Source organism: Epinephelus lanceolatus, chromosome 14 (assembly GCF_041903045.1).
Source record: "Epinephelus lanceolatus isolate andai-2023 chromosome 14, ASM4190304v1, whole genome shotgun sequence".
Classification (NCBI taxonomy): Eukaryota; Metazoa; Chordata; class Actinopteri; order Perciformes; family Serranidae; genus Epinephelus; species Epinephelus lanceolatus.
The window spans coordinates 10,631,695-10,655,363 of NC_135747.1; the positions used below are offsets into that span (position 1 = coordinate 10,631,695).

At 38.9% G+C, this 23,669-nt stretch overlaps 2 protein-coding genes across 4 annotated transcripts in view; both read right to left on the minus strand.

Moving 5' to 3' along the window:
* spegb (striated muscle enriched protein kinase b) overlaps positions 1–17,353 on the minus strand; it is a 48,852-nt gene extending 31,499 nt beyond the window's left edge. For 2 of the 3 annotated variants that reach the window (XM_033616304.2, XM_033616296.2), the window contains exons 1-2: positions 16,208–17,353; positions 145–228 (exon numbers count right to left, since the gene is read on the minus strand). In XM_033616304.2, coding sequence (XP_033472195.2) covers positions 145–228; positions 16,208–16,625 — 502 coding nt within the window. In that variant the 5' untranslated portion in view covers positions 16,626–17,353. The remainder of the gene's footprint in view (positions 1–144; positions 229–16,207) is intronic. The other variant, XM_033616312.2, reaches the window with a different exon arrangement.
* Positions 17,354–19,661: 2,308 nt separating this feature from the next.
* LOC117251628 (C-X-C chemokine receptor type 2-like) lies at positions 19,662–23,628 on the minus strand. Its single transcript, XM_033618097.2, has 2 exons — positions 22,842–23,628; positions 19,662–21,626 (listed from the first exon to the last, which is right to left on the minus strand). Exons 1-2 carry the CDS (start codon positions 22,951–22,953, stop codon positions 20,551–20,553), a joined length of 1,188 nt encoding a protein of 395 aa, XP_033473988.2. The 5' UTR covers positions 22,954–23,628; the 3' UTR covers positions 19,662–20,550.
* Between the last annotated feature and the right edge of the window lie 41 nt (positions 23,629–23,669).

Sequence of the window (23,669 nt, forward strand, 5' to 3'; positions counted from 1 at the left end):
TTTCTTTTGTAACATCTCAGAATTCTCATCAATGTCTGTAAGTGTTATAATATCGCAACACTGATGGAAATGTGTAAAACAGAAATACAAGAAAATCTAAAAATGTCTCCAGGTATGACTGCAAGCTGGAAACATGGTGGATACCTGTATGCACAGCCTGGTCCTCAACATCCCCACTATCTTCTTTGGTCTCAAATTGGTCACCTTCATCATCTGTTGTTTCGGAATCTGAAAATAAATAAATAAATAAACATAGTAAAAAAACATTTACAAAATGAAATATTAAACAAATTTTGATCTTTCGGCACAAGTGGAAAACAATGTTTCCATAGTGGCAGAGGAGAGAGCACACTGTTACTATAGGAACCAATAGACTACATTATCCTATTCAGTTTAGCCTACTCTTTAATGGTGTTTGGTGAAAGGCAAGTGAATGTTGAAGGTGACATTTCAATTGTGCAATATTTTTAGACCAGAATCCCAGCTGTGAAAAAACCACAAGTACGCTAGTTTAAAATATCATAATATGTATTTTGAAATCTGCAATTCAAAGATCACATTAACCTTCTTTAACTACGAGTTTTGCAGTTTGCATTGGACCTCATCTCTATTTGATTATGACTGTCATTTGACTTAAAAAGTTGTCCCCCTTGGGGTCTCATTAGCACAACTAAGCTAAATGAACTAAATTTGCTGCAGCTGAATAGCTGCTGAGTCTCTATCAGTCATAATTATCTCACCAACAACTGCAAGTTATTATCAAGAAAGGGAATATATTAAGTGGGAGTAAAATAAAGAGGGATTTCATTATTTTCAAGAGAAAATCATTCTTTCCATTTTACCCCTTTTAAACCTAAAAAATTGTTCCAACTGTACCACTGAAAGATATGACTATTTTCCTCAGACTGAGAGAAAATTCAGTCATTGGTAGAACTCAAAATAGAAAGCACTATTGAGTCATTGGCATCCCAGCAGCTCTCATGAGGTGTTTGCTTCACAGTAGGTGGAATTACTTAAAAAAAAAAAAGCAGTGGCTATCTGTTGTTCCCTTGCAGTAAGAGAAGACAATAGGATAATGTTGGCCATATTGAAGACAGTAGAGAAATACTGCAAATACTCACACAAATTCAGTGGAAAGACAAAATCTACCATTCTGTTTTATAGAAAATAATTTGATCCTCAATGTTAACCACTTATTTTTCTAGTAAAAAAGCAAAACCACTTAACTCTGTAAGTGGTTATTATGTAACATGTATGTCAAGATCATGATGTTATTAAAAGCATTTAATTCTACATAACAAGTTGCACATTCATGCAATATTTAAGACATATGGCTATATTGCAGAAAAAAATCTCACCTGGACACTACAAATGCAATGCCAAATTTTCCCTTAGCACCTGATATTCTAATGAAGCAGGTACATATTTAATGTTTTATATATATATATATATATATATATATATATATATATATATGAGTATGTTCCAAATGCCACCAGAGTCTACACACAGTTTATGAAATATTATAATCTCATTCCACACAGCCTTTATAAGCATCAGCAGATGTTGTCCAAATCGTAAACACTGACGCAGTGTTGACCAAAAAATGACACAAATGTACATTACAGAAATCAGTTCTAGAAAAGTAATAAAATGTCTATTGATTAGAGTGTTAATCTTATAATAGGTTAGAGCTCTGTTAAAAATAAAAAATAAAACAGACACATTGTATGAAGAGCCAAATATTCTACAACCAATTTTAAAAGAAATTAGATTCTAGATTTTAGAGAAAAATATAGCACAATGCTGCAGCCACTATGTTATTTTACAAGCTATAATTTAGGCAGTTCTGCACATGCTGCATGAAAGTGCCAAATTTACTATGACTATGTATACACCAGAGCATCTAATTAAAGGTACTCTAGTTTTAAGCCATGCTGGTGGTGTGGCTCGAGGAAAGGCAACATCAGTCAGCACACCACTTTGGTACAAACTGAAATATCTCAGCAACTGTTGGATGGACTGTCATGCAGATTTGTAAAGACACGTGTTCCCCAGAGGTGAACTGACTTTGGGGGTCCATGACTTTTCATCTAGTGCCATGTCAAAGTTTTCACTTATCTAAATGAAATGGATTGCCATAAAATTTGGTACAGACATTCCTGTTTCCCTGCCAATGTACTCAAATGACTTTGGTGCAGTTTCACTGATGTCTGAAGGTGCAAATATTTCCATTTAGTATAAAACAGTTATATATTTACAATTTCTAATATACCAAGTTTAAAAAACAGCACACTATATAGATGAATATGTAGTATACTGTGGTATATAGTGTAGTGTGTAACTGGGACACTGCATTAGTCTTGTTGACCACTGGTAGTACAATGAAGCGATGTCTTATGAGCAAGTCCCCATCTTGTTTGTCCCTGCACATACACATAGCTGACACCATACACATTCATGTCAATGGTGTAACACTATTTAACAGATTGGCAGTTGATGGTGTTAATGAACAAATAAAACAGCAATGCGCCAAAAAACAGCAAGGAAGAAGGAGATTCCACGCTAGCAAACATGGATGAATCAATGGTTTCAAAATATCAAAAAATGACTTTGCAAATATTAACGAGGAAGAAAATACATTTGACCCATTTGTTGAGCCTCAAAGATACAAACAATATGTTTTTTGTGGGACACTGATGGTCATGCACAGGGGCACCTTTAAGAGCTCCTGGAATTTGATTGACTGTCAAAATTTGCCATCAGACAAACCTCATCTTCTTCCTAATAATAGTGAAGTTGACTGTGAATGATGAACTTCTTTTGAGAAACTTTGGTTGGAAGCCAAAGTCTGGTGGACAAGTTCATGTGTGTGCTACATTTGTAAATTAGAGAGGTTATCAAATGTAAGGAGAAAAAACTTTCAATTACTTTGAAGGGAGGCTTATTGGTCTTGAGTAGTTCCAGCAAAGGAAATGATTATACATCACAGAGCTTAACTGGTGTGGCTTGACAGGGGTACACTGGCAGTGAGTGACTGCATGGGGTATTTTTGTATATATATCCCACTGTAGACTAAGAAAAGTGTGGTTCATAAACCTGTCACTGCAACCCTGCAGAAAACCACATAGCTCAAGTTACATCCTCCAAAAGATTTATATTTTGTTGAGCACTACCTCAATGTCAGTTTTGCCCTCTTTGTTGTTGTGACATTTTTAAAAGGAGAAAAGAAATTAATTCTTAATTCTGTTTTTCAATTCTGCTACATTCAGTTCACGCCCCAAAAGTGCTATTTATCGATCTAGATTGTTTTGGTGTGGGTTGCTGAGTGGTGAACAGAGTTACAAAGTAACGCATTAGAGTACTTTTATTACTTTTTGCAGTAACGAGTAACCTAACGCGTTAGTTTGCTGTTTGAGTAATCAAATACTTAAGTACATTTCCAAACAAGACATCAATTACTTCCATTACTTTTAGAACGCTGGTCCTTCAGCTCTGAAACAGTAACGACTGTCTTTTGGTTCTAATAATGGAGATAACGTTAAACCTATCAGTCTGAAAAAAGCCATGAAGCTTGTGGCTCGCTACGTGGTCGGAGAAATGCTGTCGTTGTCTATGGTGGAGTCTAAAAAAAGGTGGAGGACTCGCTGACAGACAGGTCAGACTCAGCAGGACTTGCTTTATGCCTGGTACACACTACACGACTTTTCTGCCCGTTCTGAAAGTCACTATGTCACATTACAGGATTGTGGAGTCATAAAATTGTGCCGTGACTTGGCCGACAGACATGACACACTACATGATGGTACTCACCAATTATCCCTGGTTGTCTTTCACGATGTGTGTGATGTCATCGGGTTATTCTTGTCCTATTTTTATCACTTTTACTATTATTTGAGTCACTGTGTGTCTGTTCATGTGTCAGCCGAAATGTTGTTGTAGTCACCTAAAAGCGTCAGCAGATGGCAGGAGCTACATTTGAAGCACCGTCTATAATGTAGTTTGTTTCAAATGAAGCTGGGAGCCTCTGCAGATGTGGTGAGTAAAAGCCCCGCCGCTATTTGTTAATGTTATTACTTTATGTCCGACCGTGAGGATGTACCATTGTTTGCTAGCTTGATGCTAATGACAGTAACATTAACTGAGCGGGTTGACAAAGTGCCTCTGCTGTTTCACACCATCATTTCCCCCTTTTACTCTGTGTGGTAACATCCCTAGAGGAAATATTAAAAACGCTGGGGTGTTGTTGTCATACAGTTGTCTACAGCAGCAGATCGTTCTGTGTTTCTACTGGTCAAAGTAACGGCTGTGATGGGAGAATTGGATCTCAGTGAAGGGCAAGTGGCCCATAACTTTAATTTTGGAGACAAAAAATGTAGGCTAAGGGCCCTGTGGTCCATAGAGTGCCGAAGTCACGCCCCTTCCGGTGAAGCTCATGGGACCTTAGATCGGAAAAAATATGAATGGCAGTGAATGGGGAGAGAAATATTATCTTTTGGTCCTGTTTGAGTTGTGACATGAAATCCAAATATGTCGTTAATGAATTTAAATCATAAATTTTAAGGTCAAGAAAGTCATACTTTGTGGTAAAACTGTTGATATAAGCTTTTGAAAAAAACATAATTAGAAAAAACTACACAGGAGCCGGTCGCGTATGTGATGTCATAGCCTTCGCTCGCTTCCAGCAGCTTGGAGTGACTGCAGCCTGGCACAAAACACACAGACATCTTCAATCATAAATCGATTAATCATAAAACAGTGGAATTTCAGCGGGGAGGCCAAGCTGTACAGGAAGCGAGCGAAAGCTATGACGTCACATACGCGACCTCCTCCTGTGTACTCTTGAGTCTTTCTAATTAAAAAGCTTATAGCTCAACAGTTTTACCACAAAGTATGACTTTCTTGACCTTAAAATTTATGTTTTAAATTCATAAACAACATACTTAGATTTCACGTCGCAACTCAAACGGGAACAAAAGATAATATTGCTCTCCCCATTCACTGCCATTCATATTTTTTCCGATCGAAGGTCCCACAAGCTCTACAGGAAGGGGCATGACTTCGGCACTCTATTGCCCAATAGGAAATGTAGAATACTCAAAAGTACTTTAAAAGTACTTGAGTTACTTTACTCAGGGAGTAACGCAGTAAAGTAACTGGTTACTTAAAAAAAAAGTAACACAGTAAAGTACTTTGATTACTTTTAAAGTAACTCTTACCTAACTCTGGTGAAGATATCAGTCATGGAGATGTCTGCCTTCTCACCGGTATAATGGAGCTAGGTGGCACTCAGCTTGTGGTGCTCAAAGCACCAAAATACATTGAAAAACAGCAATGTCTCTTTCCAGAAATCATGACCTGGTTACTCAAGATAATCCACAGCCCTTGTTGTGAGCAGTTTCATGAAGGAACTATATTTTCTTTAACAAACTATACCCGCCAACCGTATCATCATGCGGAAGGAAGCGTGCATCTACTGCTAGCTTACCTAGCACCGCTGAGCTAGCTAACATTACAGCTCAGCTAAGAAGGATGACATTTATTTATTGTATTTATTTATTTATTCAACAGGGACAGCACACAGCTATTTAGCTGCACCAGAGTTAGCTATAAGCTAATTTTCATCTGTAGTCCCTTCAGAGGAAACAGAGAATAATTTCTCTACTAAAAGACACTATTATATAAAAAAAAAACCCACAGTTATAAATGAAGCATATTCATGACACAGCAGCTTCAGCAATAACAATGGCAAGACAACATCGGGTCATAGCAACATTAATATTTACATTAATGTTTACATCTCATGCTGTCATGAAGACGAGCCTCTAGTCCATGAGTAGATGTGCGCTTCCTTCTGCATGATGATATGGCTGGCAGGTGCAGTTCGGTAGACAGATAATACCGTAAAACTTCAATTAATAGCCCAAGCTAATATTTGCTCATTCACTGAATTGCATCATCATTGAACTCAAGAGGCCTATATTTGGGACAGGTGTCTATGTCGGGCAGGCCTTTAATTCCTTTCACACGAAATTGCTGCTTGGCAAAGACCAGGAAATACAATAGTTTTTTTATTTAAACCAGTATGAATATTAGTTGTATGAAAATCAGGCTTCAGATAATATATCAATTATGAATCATTCATTTGATCTAGCTCCGACAGAAAGTGCATCAGAGAGGGAGAGAGTTACGGCACTCAGGGATTACAGCATCCGGCATAGACAGAACACCACTTTATGCTGTTAAAACGATCCTCACACCTTGGATTATTACAATAATAATTGAGACGAGGCTTTTAATTGAAGTTTTATAATTGTTCCCACATGAAACTGCTCACAACGTCTGTGGATTATCTTGAGTAACCAGGTCACGATTTCTGGAAAGAGACACTGCTGTTGAGTTTTTCAATTGTTTTTCTTTGGCACTTTGAGCACCACAAGCTGAGTGCCATCTAGTTCCATTATATTGGAGAGAAGGCAGACATCTCTACAGCTGATATCTCCAACACTCTGCAACTCACACCAGAACAATCTAGACTCATAAACTGCACTACAGGTAAGAGAGAAAATATGTAGTTTTCATTTTGTGGGTGAACTGTCCCTTTAAAATCACACTGTAACATTTGGGTTAGAAAATGTTTCCAGTTTAGGATATTGTTATAGTTTCACAATATGTATATCTAACAATACAGGAGCTCAAGCAACACCAGTCTGGGAAACATCACAGCATATCAGCATTTTAATGAAACTTGTAATTCTTGTAAGTTACTTCAAAGGAGTGCCTTTTTCATCAGAGTTCTGATGCTGGCCAATGTGATTATATTCCACAATAACACTGGTCACATCTTGTCTCCCATTCGATTAAGAGTGTACAGAGCAGCTTCATCTCCTTTAATCGTTATCATTGCAACCGACACCGTCAGTTAACAAAAACATTGTGTGGCCAGAGCAGCAATGTTAATACAATGCTTCTGTCAACCTATCACATGGAGTATTTTACAGTCCTGTATGTTCTACATACAGTAAATGGTCAAATCAGTGTAATAAATAGACGTATGATTGACAAAGATAACATGGAATAGCACTTGCCTGATTTTTTCTTTGGTCTGGATTTTTTTTCATGGCCACTGTTGGTATGTCCTCGACAGGTATTTTTTGCCCTGGCTTACATTCAGCAGCAGGGTATTCCCCGAGATACACTGGGGGTTCCGAGCCATTACTACACGCCTGAATCAGGAAAATTTTCTATGAAGACATCAGCTATTAATATCTGACTTGGATGTAAAAGATCCAACTTGTTATATACTGTAAGGCTGCTAACATGCAGGTAAAAGCTTCTTAAATGCAAAGAAAAATGGAAAGAAGGCACTTTAATCCATTATATAACAAGTTGCACCTCAGAGTGTCAGCACTTCCTCTAAGAGAATCCGTTTCTGAAAAAGCACAGAGCATAGATCTCCATCCGCAGGTGGAAATGTCTGTTGAATGCATATCATCCACTCTGAGGGAGCCCCCCTGTCCACACAATAGCCAGCGACAGTGTAAGCATCTTCCCCCGCTGTGTTCCACCCCACAGGCAGTGCACACCGATAGGCAGAAAAACCAGTGGGAGTGATCCAGCCCTCTTGAGATCAGTGTTCTACAGCATTGGTTGACATTTTTCATTTTTTCCTTCCTCCCCATGTGTCTGTGTCTTATTCTTCAACCGGTGTAACGAGCTGATGTTGTGTTGTCGGCAGAGAAGGGGAGAATCACTGCAACAGCTAAAGGGAGCTCCTCACTCCTCTGCATTGCTGGAACACTGTTAGCTCTCACAGTGAATGTGGTACTGGCTGCTTAGACTGACTACACAAAGCCATCCTATTTCCAAAGGCTATGATGGATTTAATTGCTGTCCACACATAAAAGATAACACAGCTATTGTTCTGTGAACATGACAAAATCAGCAGCTGCTCATGTTTGGTGTAATAATTCTTGAATATGCTGTAACGTTGCCATCACATGGTACATTTTGAATGACTCAGTATCTAAGAATTGTTTCCCCTGAGGGAAAGGAAAAGGCATTACTGCTTACACATTTCATTTCACCACCGAGTATAACTCAGTACACAGAAATAGCTACGCTTAGAAATGACATTTCAATTCACATAGCAGCACACGGTGCTCAGGACAAAAGTGGGCACACTGAGAGTTTGCTCACACACTTACGAATATTCACATTTTTAAATAAACCTAGGCTAAAAAAGGCACTAACTTTACAGCCTGATACATCAATAATAGCTCATATGAAATCACTAAAGGCTGAGGTCACAAAATGTACTTTCATAATTGCAGATACCTACAGGCTTAATTACATGGTTTGTTGATTATATAACATCAGGTCATAGAGAGTGTCTTTGTTTCCTTGGCAGCTGCACTTTACTGTATGTGGACTGTTTCAATGTTTTTTTTTTAAGTTTCTCCATTTATGAATTCAGCATTAATTTAACAAAGTGGAAATCAGACATGATCCTCAGTCTTGTGACAAAAATAACACAGTGTTTTAGTGTAAGCTGAAGCAGGCTTTGGCACAGGCTATGTGCTGGGATATTATGCTGTCGCAGAATGACTGTGCTCGTACTGTGACTGTACAGGTATTAGTTTGTCTGAGTAATGTGTTATATTAAAGTGATATTGCACAATGTTCCAAAACTGCTGGGGTCACACAATGAAAGAAGAGCCTGTCAGCTCTTACTCTAAGTTGTTTTGTGGTTATCATCACACATCCAGTGTTAGAATGACTTACTGATGCTAAAATGCTAAATATTGCTACAGCGTTGTCACACTGACACACAGATCAACAGATAAAATGACGACATGTGATGTGACAGAAGTTGCTTGTAATGATGAAACCATGGAGAATTATTACAAAAGTCCTTGGTCCCTTTCAGTTTAGCCCCTTATAGCTTTGGTTTTAGTTCTGTTTTCATTTCACGGCCTGCAAATTAATTTCCCTGAAAATACTTTCTGTCATGCCATAACCACTTTAGAGCGTGGTAATGTGTTATAGAGGGCATGACACAATTTCATACTACTACAGTATAAGTTACCTTGTTTCAGCAATTTTCTTCAATCTAGAGCCAAAACCAATCTGTTCTTTTTTGTCATGTTTAAATTGACTTATGTCTGAACAAAGCACCTTAAGTTAAGTATGACACTTAGGGTTTAGTTTTTCCTTAGCTGAGGAAATTACTTCAGGGTGTTGCACAGAATCTCTTAAAAGGTTTCTTTAGTCAAGGAAAGACATTTACTGTACTGAAAGAGATTTTACAGCAGTAAAACTCTACTGTTTCCATGGAAACCATTTCCTTGCTTGAACGTGTGCTTGTGATAGCCTAGCCTACCTGCTGCACCTAACTATCGTCTCACAAAGTTGGCCTGGTAGTAAAAAAATGGCAGGAAAACACAATTGGTTGGGGGAAGACAAAATCATACTTCTAGAGGAATTCAATAAAAAAAGACAGAACTGAAGATAATGCTGAAAATAACAGCAAACATGAAGCAACAAACATGGGAGGAAATTGCACAGAGCCGTTATTAAAGAAGAGTGCAGCTTTTGAAAGTCTCGTGATTCTACATTGCCAAAAACTGTGTTTAATTTGTGTAAAACAATAAGTGTTAATTAACATTTAAACTCATGTTGGAAAAGCACTGGGGCATTTTGTTTCCTGGTGGTGCATTGTTTTTTCTTCTTTTTTTTTTTATTCCAGTGGCCAAAAATATATAATGATGTAATGCTATATTGCGATATTTCCAACTTAAGTAAACTATGATAGTTTTAATTAAAGCTAACCTTAAGAATAATAATTTTCCAGTGAACTCCAATAAAACTAAACAGTTAGTTTCACTTGTTTTTTTCATTGTGATACATGTACAGTTAATATCCTTTGTTTTTCTTTACTGTATGTGACTGCTACTGTTTTGCATTTACTGTAAATCAAAAATCTGTTTTTTGGTATTTAACTCAGGATTATGAGAACTGAAAGGGTAAAATTATTCCCTGTGCTCTACTGAAAATAAAACACCAGGTTTAAATCACAGAAAGCAATCAAGGGATTTTATGTAGCTGATTGGCAAACTCCATATTCTGCAATTTCCTGCACAGACATTTTGCTAAATGTGAGATGATGAAGAGATTGTAAAATTGTTTTCAATGTAGTTTTGTCAGCGCTGCCTATACTGACTGCACACGTCAATTCAGTTTCAACAAAATAAGTGTAAATAATTACAACAAAATACCACATTTATCAGTCATAATGGTGTTGTATGAGATCATAAACTTTCCTTAATCCACACTGCAAGATGGCTACTGATCCCAGAGAGGCTTAATAATTAAAGACCTGGGACAGATTCAGTGCTTCAGCCATGTTTACTTATTGACATGTCCTCTGTTTTTCATGAACTCTATTCTACTGAATATGAGCATGGGAAACAAAGACCGCTCATATGAAAATCCACATTACAGTTGCTGTGATTATGACAAAACAGTCCACTACTGCAAGTCTTTGAATGGCTCTAATAAACTCTGTAATTACCATTCGGGATTTCTTGTCCTTTAAACAAGTTTCATTTGTTGATCTACTATCATATTGGCCTATAAAAGCAACAGGGCGATGTAGGGGATTTCCACAGTGTAACTGCAGCTCCACCTGTTCCCTCACATTAATGGTCCGGGAGAAAGACAACATGGTGAGGACACTGTCCAAACACACTGGAAAGGGGCCATGGTCATGCTCGGCGGTGACGTCTTAAGTTCCTAGTATTAGGCCTCTTCAAACACTATATTCCTCTGCAAGCTTTGAAGAAGCAATTTAACCTTTTTAAATAAAATCGCTATCAGTTATTTGCTGAGCTATTATTAACCACCCAGAGGATCACCAGTATCTGCAGCTCTTCTCAGCTCTATGCAGCTTTAAGCATCTTTGAGCTCAGTATTTTGGTTTAAGAGCCCGCAGCTTCCTGTTTACTTCAGTCTCACCAGCCTCTTCAACTTCCAGAAAACACAAAAGTTCATGTTGCTGTATATCAACTGCTTGTGTAAATATTCAACCATTTGCTAACATGTTCATTATATCAGCTCAAAAGGTGCTACTATCAGCTTACAGCTTGTTTCCACTGCCACCAAGTGGCCAAGAATTTGTTAATGCAGGTTTGAAGCTGTAATAATCAGTATTTTAATGTGAATGTACAGAATGTATAATGATCAAGGCATCACTTGAAGGAATGAACCTACATATATTTTTCACCCAACCGTGCAAGCGGCAGTTTTCAAAGAAAAAGCAGATGAACTCACTGTTCACTAACTGCCTAACAACAAATGTCAGACAAATTTAGCAGCTAACAGGTGAGCATAGTGGAGCGTTTACCTGCTAAAGTGCCAGATATTTTTCTCAGGAGTTGTTAGGGAACCAAAAATAGAGGTGAGTGGGAAACATATCTCCGAGTGAATGCTAATGTTGCTCTGTATCCGTGTAAATGGGCAACTATTTGCTAATGCTTTCGCCTTCAAGGATGATAATATTTCAGTATAGTGTTTACAACTTGTTTCACTGCCCCCAAGTGGCCAAATTAGAGCTACATTTAAACATGTATGCATAATTATCATCTTTATTATTTATCTATTGTTTTGCTTTTATTATTTTTTCATTCAGTTACTCAATTGTGCTCTTTATGAAAACACATTTGACAGAATAACGCACAATTAAATGCTAAATTTAGAAGAGGATAGAGATATTATTCAGTAATATGTGCATCACAACACACAGCAGACACTTTAATGCTTCTGCATATTTAGTAGATGTTGTGGATTCATAATTGGCCCTTTCCCTGATCAGTAGAGGGAGGGAAAAAAGTCATACAGGGCCGGGCTAAAATTAGCAGTGATGTCTTCCTGTGTAACAGGAGAGACGTTGGCCTGCTAACATCACAAAAATCTAAGGCCTGGCACATTCCACTGTATAAATAACTAGGGAGAGTTGGTGGATGAGGGGGGCGGTACAGAGAGACATTTTCAAAGAGGGAGAGAGAGAGAGAAAGGGTTCAGGCAGTACCGCTGAGTGATGGGACAGCTGTAGACTACGCACATGGCAAAGCAGCACAGAGCTGAATCCAACTGAAGGTTAAAATGGAGAGCCAAAGTAAAACTTCTCAACCAAGATCTTTTCAAGCCTCGTTTGAGGAAAGCTGATAGGATTTTTGACTACTGAATACTGTAGAGCCACTACTGTGCCTGATATTCAGTCTCTGCATCACAATCACACAATCTATCTAGCTTAAGATCATTTTGGGTGTACCACAACACAAAACAGATCCAGGAGCATAAGGATTACTGCCTGTGTAAACCTCATTGCCTGTTAATGCTAATGATGTTCTTGTCCAGCTCAGTTGCAAAACTGACAGACTGATCTTACATGAAACAAAATTACGGGAATCTAGGTGACTGCTTTTTGGTAATGTCCTTAGTGAGCTGTGCAAGCATGATTACTGCTATCATTCAGTATCACAAGGGTGTTGTGAAATAGCTTACTTCTCTATTTAATTGTATTTCTAAATATAGTGACTCCCCTTGGGTGATGCTTGTAATAAAGGTGACACATTAAAAGTGTGTGAACTGTGAAAACTGAAAACAGTGAATTAATTGTGCCATTAAATATATGAAGTTGGGATTAAAGCTGGGGTAGGCAGTTTCATTTTGGCTTATGTGAGCAAAAATCCCTTAATAACGTTTCACCATATTGCAATTCAAGTCGACTGAGAGAGCGCTAGAGTTCTGTCACTCCTCTTGGCTCTGTTTGTGGGCTTTAGAAAATCTAGCCTGTGACAGAAGACTTTGGCCAATCACAGTTCATTTCTGAAAGAGGGCTACCATTGCAGATGTTTCGTCCAGTCAGTGAAAGCCTGATTCAGTGGTAGTGAGAAAATGTTGCTAACTGCCTTCTGCTAACCAGTGCTCACCCCCTTTAGTGAAAGCCTAATTCAGTGGTAGCTAGAAAATGTTGGTTACTGTCTAGCCTTCTGCTAACCAGTGCTACAGGCTCATGGCTAGAGCCTGGAATCACGATGTATCCTCCACCTCTCTCCCCCAGGCCTCCAGGAAGTGCATCTGGCTTTGAAGCCAATTTACGGAGTGGCCAAACAGTGGAATTACAACTCCTGGACCAGTCACGTGATGCCACTGGGCCCAAAAAGACTTTTTCCCCATGGACATACATTCAGAAGGAGACGTCTGTAAATCAGTGGATACATTTTTTTAAGTATCACAACCCCTGCGGAAAAACTCACTATCAGGATGTTATCTATTTGGTCTGATAACATTTGGAAAGTCTAGAAGACCCATAAGATTAAAGACTTTTATCCCCATTCGGTTTAGCAGAATGCTAAACAGGAAGTAAATAGTTTTAAGTAGACTGGCGGAAGTCTCTAGTGTGCTAGCTCTAGGGGCTAGCAAACTGAATCATCACATGCTGACTCATCAAACTTTCTGTTGCTGCCATCACACAGTTTAGACCCGACGCTGCTGCTGGCCAGCAGCCCCTTGACACATGGCGCTTGAGGGTTTGTGCTGGTCGAATTCTAACCACTACAGCCGCCAACCGAAGGCCTGTCTTTAGAGCTGCTGTCCGCTGTCCTCCTAGCAAAGCAGTCCATAGCGGTGGTGAGCAGGGCGAGGGACTGTGGGATGGCTGGCTAACTAATTTTTGTCTCATTTGTGGTCTGACAAACAGAGAGTGGGGCAAGGATGTGATGTATACAACTCTACAATGAAATAAGATTAATTAAATCAATGTATGAGAAAGACTGGGTTACTGTATCAAGCACGTGCACATGCTTGTGGTCATATGGTGGGCGGAGCTTAAGACAGAGGGGAGAGCTGTAGCAGGAGGGTGTATTTTTACATCCTACAGTTTTTTTTTTCCTTTTTTCTGCCTATCCCAGCTTTAGGGACTAAATAAAGTTTAGGAAATGACTATTCACTGAAGGAAAGGTATGATTACTGTATTTATATTGTAGGCTTCTTCCCGTTTTCTAATCTGTTGTTTTGCATCAGTTATACTCATAACAAAGTCAGTCCTACTAATTTACACTAAGTTGTAAACTATGGAACTAGAGAGGGGAAAGTTCAATTACTTTTCCAACAATCACAAAATGAAGATGTCTTCAGGCCAGGCAGCAAAGCCCTGTCATTAATTCCCACGTGCCCACATCAGTGCATCTTTTTAGTGGACTATATCCAAACATCCAGTATTTATACAGTAAAGGAAATATAATACACTGTGGTATCTTGCTGCCCACACTAAAAGGAATCCTTGTCATCACGTTGTCCAGTCTGCAGGCATCACCACTCTTTTAGTACCCAATTTTTGCACTGAGCTTGCACAAAGTATCTCACTGCTTAAAGTCAGCAGAGATTGTTATGTAAGCTATTCTACATCATCAGAGAAAGCTGTCATTTGCCAACTTTACTCATATTAAACTGACTGAACTGTACTCAGCAGTGATGAGTCTGGACATATACCCTCTCAGCAGGAAAAGGCTGTTCTAAATTGAAAAACGACTTTCCGCCTCACACTCACATCGAGCACTGCGGAACAATGACAGAGTACTTGAACTGATATATGAAGGGCATATGTGTGGAGCTAGTGATATCATTTTTTAAAGCAGCTGAGGTGGTCAAAGCGTTCAGGTGAGCTGAATTTAGATCAGTGCCAGAGAGCACAAGATGCATGACAAGAGATCGTGTTGATCACAGTGGAAGAGCCGTCTGAGCATTCTTGGCTAGAAATTGAGGAATCTGACTGTGAAACACTTGAAAACTCGCTCTGGCTGAATTTGTCAAAGGCGAGTGTATAAAGAATGATTCATTTTGAGTGTCTCTGTGTGTATGGTGGACATCTAGTCAGCTCTCTCTTCATATGCTAATCTGATACCCACAATTCCTTATTAATACAAAAACATAACACAAAAAAAAGCATTTTGATGATGGAAATATGAACTTTTAACATCTTGAAAATACACATGACCTAACAGCGCATCTACATTTGCAAAAGATCCTTGGCCGCATCTAAAAACGATAAACCTCCATCACTTCAGAAAAACATCTCTCAGAGATGTAGTGTTGCATCTAGTGCAACAATCATCCGGACCATGTGGTCTGCACAATAGTAGGATGACTCATTTTGAATAAATATCTGTAACGGCATAAAAGTTGAACTAATGCAATAATTCAGTTTGTTTGGTACATAGTAATTATTATCATCATGTAATGATGTGTGTATTAATTACACCTTATATGACACAAGTTATTGAAAAAAGAAACTGAACCAGTTTATCCCTGTGCTTGTTGCTTCTGTGCCTCTTTCCAGATGGTTTTGGAGACGTTTTTGGGGCACCTTTATGTGACTTGGGAAATAAATCGCAAAAATTACATGTAATACTTTCCAGTAAATCTTACTGTATGCTTTGACATATGTGGCAAAGAAATATCTTAATGAGTTTAACAGTTATTTATAGAAGACAAAAGCTATGAGACAAGGGGAATATACATGTTGTAGAGCAATCTAAAAAAAAAAAAAGTGTCCATGTATATTTTCACATGTTGTTGCCTCTCTTTTCTGTCTTTTTGGGGCAGCATTAAAAAAATGAAACTATTTGATTATCTTAAGTATGACTTGTACATAAAAATTGATTGTCAAATCACTGATGAACAGAAGTTCAAAGATAAAGCCAGTGATCTGCACTGCCTGGCCAAGTACCACATAATAACAGAAACCATTTAGTCCCTTAACAACCTAAATTAATTTATGATGAATATACAAGTAGTAGTACAAGTCCTGCTTTAGATATCAGTCAGTGTTATCACTTAATGTTCCAGCGAAAAGAAAAGGAAGCCAGTCAGGCCCACATGACGTCTTCTACTTACTTGTCAGGAGGCTAGGCCTTTTGAATGACTGTGGCATGCTGGGTAATTTTCATGGAAGTTATTACAATCAGTAGTCGTGTAGTTAAAACCAAACTGTCTGCTTGACAGCAATATTACTGATACCCTTAAATACATGTAACCGTGCATTAGAAGACTGAATTATGTGATATCAGATGGTTATATATGTTAGTATTCAGGAGTTCTTGAATACTTCAGTGTGTGAAGTAGTAAGTGTTCTCAGCGGTATTACCTTCACCCAGATCCAAGACAGCCAGCACAGCGCTGCTCCGTGCCTCTCCCACGTGATTATTGGCGATGCAGGTGTAGAGGCCAGCATCACTGGGTTTGCAATCCCTAATCCAGAGCCCTCCGTACTCCTGGTTCTCCATGTTGAGGAGGTCTTCATTGTGGTACCAGTACAGAGAGGGCTGGGGGTCTCCAGCCACTGTTACCTTCAGACGGATGTCACATCCCGTCCCCACAGCGGCGTTCCTCATTTTGCGTATAAAAACAGGAGGAGTTGGGGTGGGATAAGAGGGTCCTCGAGGGTCCGGGACAACTTGCTCGGGGCTCGCTTTGGACCGTTTTGGGGGGATGATGGGGCTCGGAGATGCCGCTGCTTCATCTGGCCCTTTTTTCAGGGTCACTTGCACCTCAGCTTTCCTCATGGTTGAGCTGATTTGGTAGATCCTACTATGGAGTCTGTAACTGTGTATGTGGATTGTGTGCCTACAACACTGACTGGGCCCTCTCTCAGTATTCTAAACCAAAATCCAGTGAGGGCGTTAGAGTCTATGAGCAGCCTTTACATATAAATTACAGTTTACAAAGTTCTCACATTTTCGAATTTAAGATCATCTGTAAGTTTCTATCATTTGAAAAGCCAATCATAAGATAAGAACAGATATGTTTCATATTAAGAAACATATCTGCGGTGGATGAATCCGCTCAAATGGCTGCTCTCTATCCTGAGTTGTTGACCAAAGAGGAAAAAGAAATAGTTGATTACCAGGTAATTAGGTAGACAGAGATAGCTGCCACTCTCCTGCCCAGAGGTATTTTTAGGGCAAGACCCACTGGATCATGTTGCATTAACAGCTCCTTTGACTTGTCTCTTGGAAGTGACGGCCCTGCTTTTCCTGATGTTCTGACTTCTCAGCCTTTTATAACCATTTCCCAGCGATGTGTAACTTCTCCGCAGAACAAGGTGAATCTTCAGCGAGTTTCCTCTTTATTCCCAGTGGCCTTGACATCTATTCTTCCATTTGAATGCAAGCATCAAGTCCTGTCCAGCAAGTTGCACACTGCCCCCCCCTTCCTTGTCCCATGAGTTAAACCACCCCACTCATGATGTCCCCCTACCTCTGCCAGCCAGTCTGACGGGGGAAATGACAGTCAGAGCCCAGCAAGCTGTACAGTGACAGCTGCATGGTGATCCGTCTGCCCAGTCACTGCGAGGCTCCCACCCCCTTGTCATTTTTAGCCAACCTGAGGTCAGTAGAACATGTGAGATGGTGCAACACTTGGCACAGAGGAAGGGGGTGGTCGGTATGGGACAGATCTTTAATTTGTAGGTCAAATGTAGAGGCTGACGTTGGCTTCCCGATTTTGTTGAGGTGGTCAGATATCATAAAAATGAAAATATTATCACTGCATTAACATTGCCAGCCGGCAGCTGTGACCCTACAATGGATATTTAAAGTATCTACATGTGCTGACAAAGTTGAGCCAGTATCCTAGATTGCAGAGTAGTTGCATCTGTTGAAGACTGATGTCTGAATGAAGCAGTTCAGTGTTGTAAAATAAGACTTAAGTCACCTTGGAAGAAAAGCAGGGAACTAGAAATAACTGTACTATCATCAAAATATTGCCACAAGCAGATTCAAACACAAAATCCAGCCAGGCACCATAACCTAATTAATGTTAGTTTAACAACACTAAAAATGCATTTTGTAATGATAAGTTAATGTACGAATGTTGTACGTTGTTTCCTGTTAAGGCAAGCACTAAAGGCTTTTATAGAATGTTTATGTTATAACACTAAGTGAGATGTATTCCTGCATTATTATTGCTAGTAGTAGTAGGCAGGTAGTAGCTAGTGGCCCTTATAGCTGTTGGTGTAGTGTTGATAGAAAATATTATATTAATGTCAGTGGTTTTCAGATTTCAAATTTGGAATTCCTCTACCAGCAAAATGTCTTTATAAACAACACAATCTCATTACGTCGTCACATATCAACTTTTGGCCGAGATATGATGTGCAAGGTACTCTGGATGCGTTGGTTGCTGATGTTCTGGGACACCGGGTCAATTTCAGCCTGTTACATGCGTTGTCTGTTTTTTAAAATACACTTCCATTTTCACAGGAAATGAACAGTTTGCATACTGCGCTTTCAAAATAAATGCACTACATTGGTACAACACCGCAAATTGACGTTTTTTTCCTTCAACAACCAACGCATGTGATTGAGTTTGCCTACACACGTGGTTGGGTTTAGAAAAAGAGAACAGGGTTTTAGGCTTTACAATCTTACAGGAAGCGAACACTGGCCTCCCTGGTGAGAGTCAGTGGTTGATAGACCCATCCACCACCAATCCCGCCCAGCCTACTCATACTTTCGCTGCCTTAATTTTAATTTTTGTCCTGCCGCGTTTCTCCCTAATGCCACCGGGTGTCGTGAAACAATAGCGGTGACCGGCCATGTTTTATGCCGACATAAACAGATGGCTTTTTACCTCGGTGTCCAATATTGGAAGTCGCTGACCAAGTGCCGATTTTCGATGACTTTGTTGCTATAACAACAAAGTCTATGCATTATACATAGTACCCAAACTGAGACATATTTTCTGGAAATATGGAAATACATTTTACTAGTTTATAAAAAATACAAGAGACCGTTGATTATTCTCAAAAGTTGTTGTTGTTTTATCTTGTAAAATATTTACAAAAAAACAGAAATGATTACACAGTACAGCCAACTAAACTAAACTCATCTGTAGCTGTACTGAGAAGGTGGGGGGATACTTAGACTGGAAAATGCGTGGGACCTAACCAGACATTGTTATTTTAAGCCTGAAGTTGATATGGGTTGATCAGAAGTTGCTATAGTTATTATTAGAAAACTAGTTACAGAATAATCTCAGGATTGAGCTTCACGTTATTTTTCATCACAAGAGTAAGAACTGGATATTGACACATTATACTCATATGATACTCATACACAGAGGTTTGATCTTATTATGTTCACCATGGTGTAATGTCACACACAGTGAGCTCATTAACTTAGTTGAATGAACTTGACTATGTTGGCTCTGATTTGGTTTTGATGATGCATTAACCCTGAATCAAACTGTGTGAAGACTAACCTAATGTGGTAATAAGCAAAATATTTTTCTTCTTCTGCTTTTGAGAAACTGCGGCCTGTCAGCTGCACTTGCCTGATATCAGTTTGTAAACAGACTTCTTTTAAAAGGCTGTTTTTTCTTTGCAGAGGCAGAAAGGCTTGACTCTTTGACCTCCACTGATTGCTGTAGTGTTGCTGCTGCAGTCATCACAACTTCTGCTATTTTTGAAAACGCTGCTGTGGCTGTTAACATAAAAAACACTACTGGTCTTATCTTCTAGCAGTATGTCAAATGTAAAAGGTTATGTGAAGTATGATGTGACTCAGTGGTGTTATATTAATCAGAAACACAGAGCAGTGTACATGTTTATATAAAACTTTAATGATGATTGCAACTGTACAGACTGCAAATTGTTTGCCATGTGAAAAAAAAACAGCTGTCTTCACCTAAATATACATAACACTCAAACAGTCTTACCTACAAAAAATTGAATACATTACTATAAAAACATAAATGGAGTTTTACAGCATTGTACAGGATAGTTTTATGGTGCTGCTGCAATTGGCGCAGTACACCTTGAGTAAAATGCTCTCTCATAAGACAGTGATATTGATTTGGAAATTTGAATAATGTAGAAAATCATTTTTGATGACTCACCCTCTCTACTCACTTAAAGAAAAAAAAATCATCTACACTGTCTTAACTAAAGAACCAATTTAAGCTTGTTTTCCTGAGCTTTCAGCTGCATCTCAAAGTGTTCATCCCCGGATGCTTTGTTTTATTGTTGTTACATAGTATTACTGTGTTGAAATATAGTGACACTTCAAATTGAAACCTGCCAAACATGTTTTACACAGTTTCCTCTGAACTATACGCGACTTAAGAAATAGGGAGATTTGAGTGGGTAACCACAACAACATCGAAAATGTTTACAGCTTAACTTTAAAGAACATTTCTCTGGTAAATACTGAGCTGAAGCCAAAAACAAGTTAAATATGATGATAAAAAAAATAGACAAAAGAATGAAAAAATATTTACAAATTTGATTAAATGTCCAAGGCCACACTTGGCAAATTTTGTTAAAAAAAAAAAAGACAAAAAAAAAGATTGAAAAGTCCCACAATGTTGCAATAAAAATGCAGTTAAGTATCAAAACTAGTACTCTGTTGTCCAGCACATGAGATCGTGCAGTATATACACTGATGTGATTAATTTATGTGAATATTTCAAAGTGTCTCTTTGGTCGTCTCACATGACTGTAGATGTGATTTCTGATGACAGTGAAGACCTGCTGGTTCTTGACACAGATGCTCTCCCCAGGATGCCCATCTTCCTCAATTTCTGCAACAGATTCTTCCTAAACTTCTCTCCAACAAAGGCATACAGCACTGGGTTGACACAGCTGTGAAGCAGGCCCAGACTCTGAGTAGCAAACATGGCCTGATCAACTGCCATCCTCGCTGGGCACCCGTACGGCACTATCTTTGCCCTGAAGAATGTATCTGCCATCACTGCAATGTGGTACGGAGTCCAACAAAGCAGGAAGGCGACAACCACGCACACAATCACCCTCATGGCTCGTTGCCGCTGAAACCCCCCACGGATGTGAAGGAGGCGCTGGATGGTTACTCCATAACAGGGCAGCATGATGGCCAAGGGGATAAAAAAACCCAAAGCGTGGCGAAGAATCCTGGTGGCCAGCCGCCACACGTCAGCACTGCCGGGATCGTACAGTTCAGCACATGCTATCTGACTAGAGTTTTGAGATTGGGAAGCAGAATTAAAAAGTCCTGGCAGAGACAGAAGCACTCCAACAGCCCAGACAGCAGCACAAACTCCCCAGCTGACTAACTGTCTGTTAGCCCTGCGAGCCTCCATAGCTCTCACAATCACCATGTAACGGTCCATACTGATGCAAGTCAGGAAGAGGATGCTTGAGTAAAAGCTTAGCTCTTGGAGGACGGTGACAATTTTGCACATGGCGTCTCCAAACACCCAACCCTTTGTCACAGACGTGGCCCAGAACGGGAGAGTGATGGCCAGCAGGAGGTCTGCAATCGCCAGGTGGAGAAGGTAGAGGTCAGAGGGAGGCAGCGACTGCTTGCTCAGGCAAATCACCAGCCCCACCACCAGATTTCCAGGAATGGCCAACAGAAAGATGATGACATAAAACACGCTGACGACGACCATCACAGCATCAGGGGCAGAGAAGGGGTTGCAGGGTTGGGTCTCAGGATTTATAATAAACTCCGAGTCATTATAAGTAAAGTTGAGCTCTTCATAAATCGAGCCAAAGTCTATAAATATAGAAGATGTGGTTGGATCTGGGGACAGCAACAAAATACAATTTTAGTAAGCCTGTTAACATAGGCCCAATTAAAATACTTAATGTACTTTATAACAGATCAGACTGGCCACAGGCAGCATACAACATCACTGTAGGGGAGACTGGGGTTGGTTAGCACACTTTTCATTCTCTTCCATATTTCTCTGGCATAATTCATGTTAAAATATTCAAACCAGAAGTAAATGCTTACAAATTTGTTTTAATGTACATAAATCTTTTTAAAATTAGGTGATTCATGATTAAAGTCGTGTTGCCAGTCAGTCCCATCATGGGGTTGATTAGCACAATGTTTAAATGCTATAGTTACAAAAAATGAAGCAACCTAAAGCTACAATTTGAACATTTAATATAAACAAAAACCAGAAAACACAAACATTTAGTAGAATATCAGCCCATTTTTACAACCAAACAACATTTTAAAGCAACTACCAGGAATGTCTAGTTACTTTTGTCATAGACCACTGAAAGCAATAAAAATTAACTAACAATATAAACATTGCTTTCAATCTTTCAAAATAGTTTACTGTTACAGTTGGTTGGCTCACGTGCAAACCAACCCCAAAATCAGTGTGCCAACCGACCCCACCCACTTTTGACCCAGATTTGTGATGAAATCATGTGAGCCATCACTCATCAGGCTTTCAAATTTTATATCAAAATGTATCTGATTGCTTCGTCTATGAAATAAAAGTAACACATTTTCCAATATTTCTCTCAAACACAATTTTATGTCCCCACAGATCACTTTTTTTACTTTCTATAACCTGCTATAAAATTGAATTGTTACCCTCACCGAAAACGCTGGTGACTTTCAGATGGTTTAATTGCATTTTGATGTTAATTTTGTGTTTCTGTGACCTTTAAAGGACCAGATAATAGTGTGTGAACCAACCCCAGTCTCCCCTACATCGGCAAAACACCAGCTAATGAGCTATTTAATCATGTTCGTTACAGTGTTAACATATCATGTAATACACATTTTTTACTGTTTTAAAAATAATATTGAAGCAGCCTACATTAAAAAAAAAATTACAATTTCCATAAAATTGCAAGTCCCCATTTACCTATTACCTATTTCAGGGTGGTATTAAAGGCTACACATTGTCAAGCTGTCTGTAATACAGCAGTAATACATGTATTAATTCAATATCAGTCCATATAAGATTGTTATTCTGAAGATGAAAATACTCACCAGTCATTGTGTTGTCTTCTTTGTGGGAAGCACTGGGTATGTCACAAGGAGGCAGAGAACAAAATGCTGTATGTCTCTTCACTCCTCCCATCACTGGTAACCATAGGCCCATTTCCTCTTTGTCACATGTACACAGATTCTGATTTGCTCAAGAATACCAAAGCAAAGATTTTAAAAACATAAAATGAAGCGCATCACATCTTCAAATAGAGTTAGAAATTGCATTTAAGGTCTTATATTTTTGTAGACGTGGGCTTGTACACTATTGTTATTTTGTAAATTAAAATGTGTGTTTACACAGCATATTCAGTAGTTAATTGGGCTGCAGGCATATTGCTAGACAAGCATTAATATAGATTTCCAATCCCATTTTTTATGTAGTGAATACTGACTTGTTAATTCCATTTTTTGCTGAGCTAATATTAGGCTTTTTACCTTGTTTTTTCCCCACATTTATTGATTATTTATTTAATCTCCCAGCAATTATTTTCTTCTCATGTAAAGTGTTTGTTGATATATCAGTCAAGACTATCTCCAGTAGTCACTGTTTGGTTATTCTTTGACCACAGTGTTTCCCTCTAAACAAACCCATGCCATCATCTGAATCATCCGTGTCATGAGATGAGCTGTCACTCTGTTGGCAAAACTGAAAGAGAAACCACTAGTTCTTGGAAGATTTATGACTTCAAAATAAACACTGGATGAACTATCAAAATATTCAAGAAATGTAGCATATAAGAAATGTTTGATCGCCATTGTTAATTAAATTTGCCTGGTTTTCCAACACTCTTAAAACCTGTTTATTTGCTGCCTTTGTTTATATTGTTA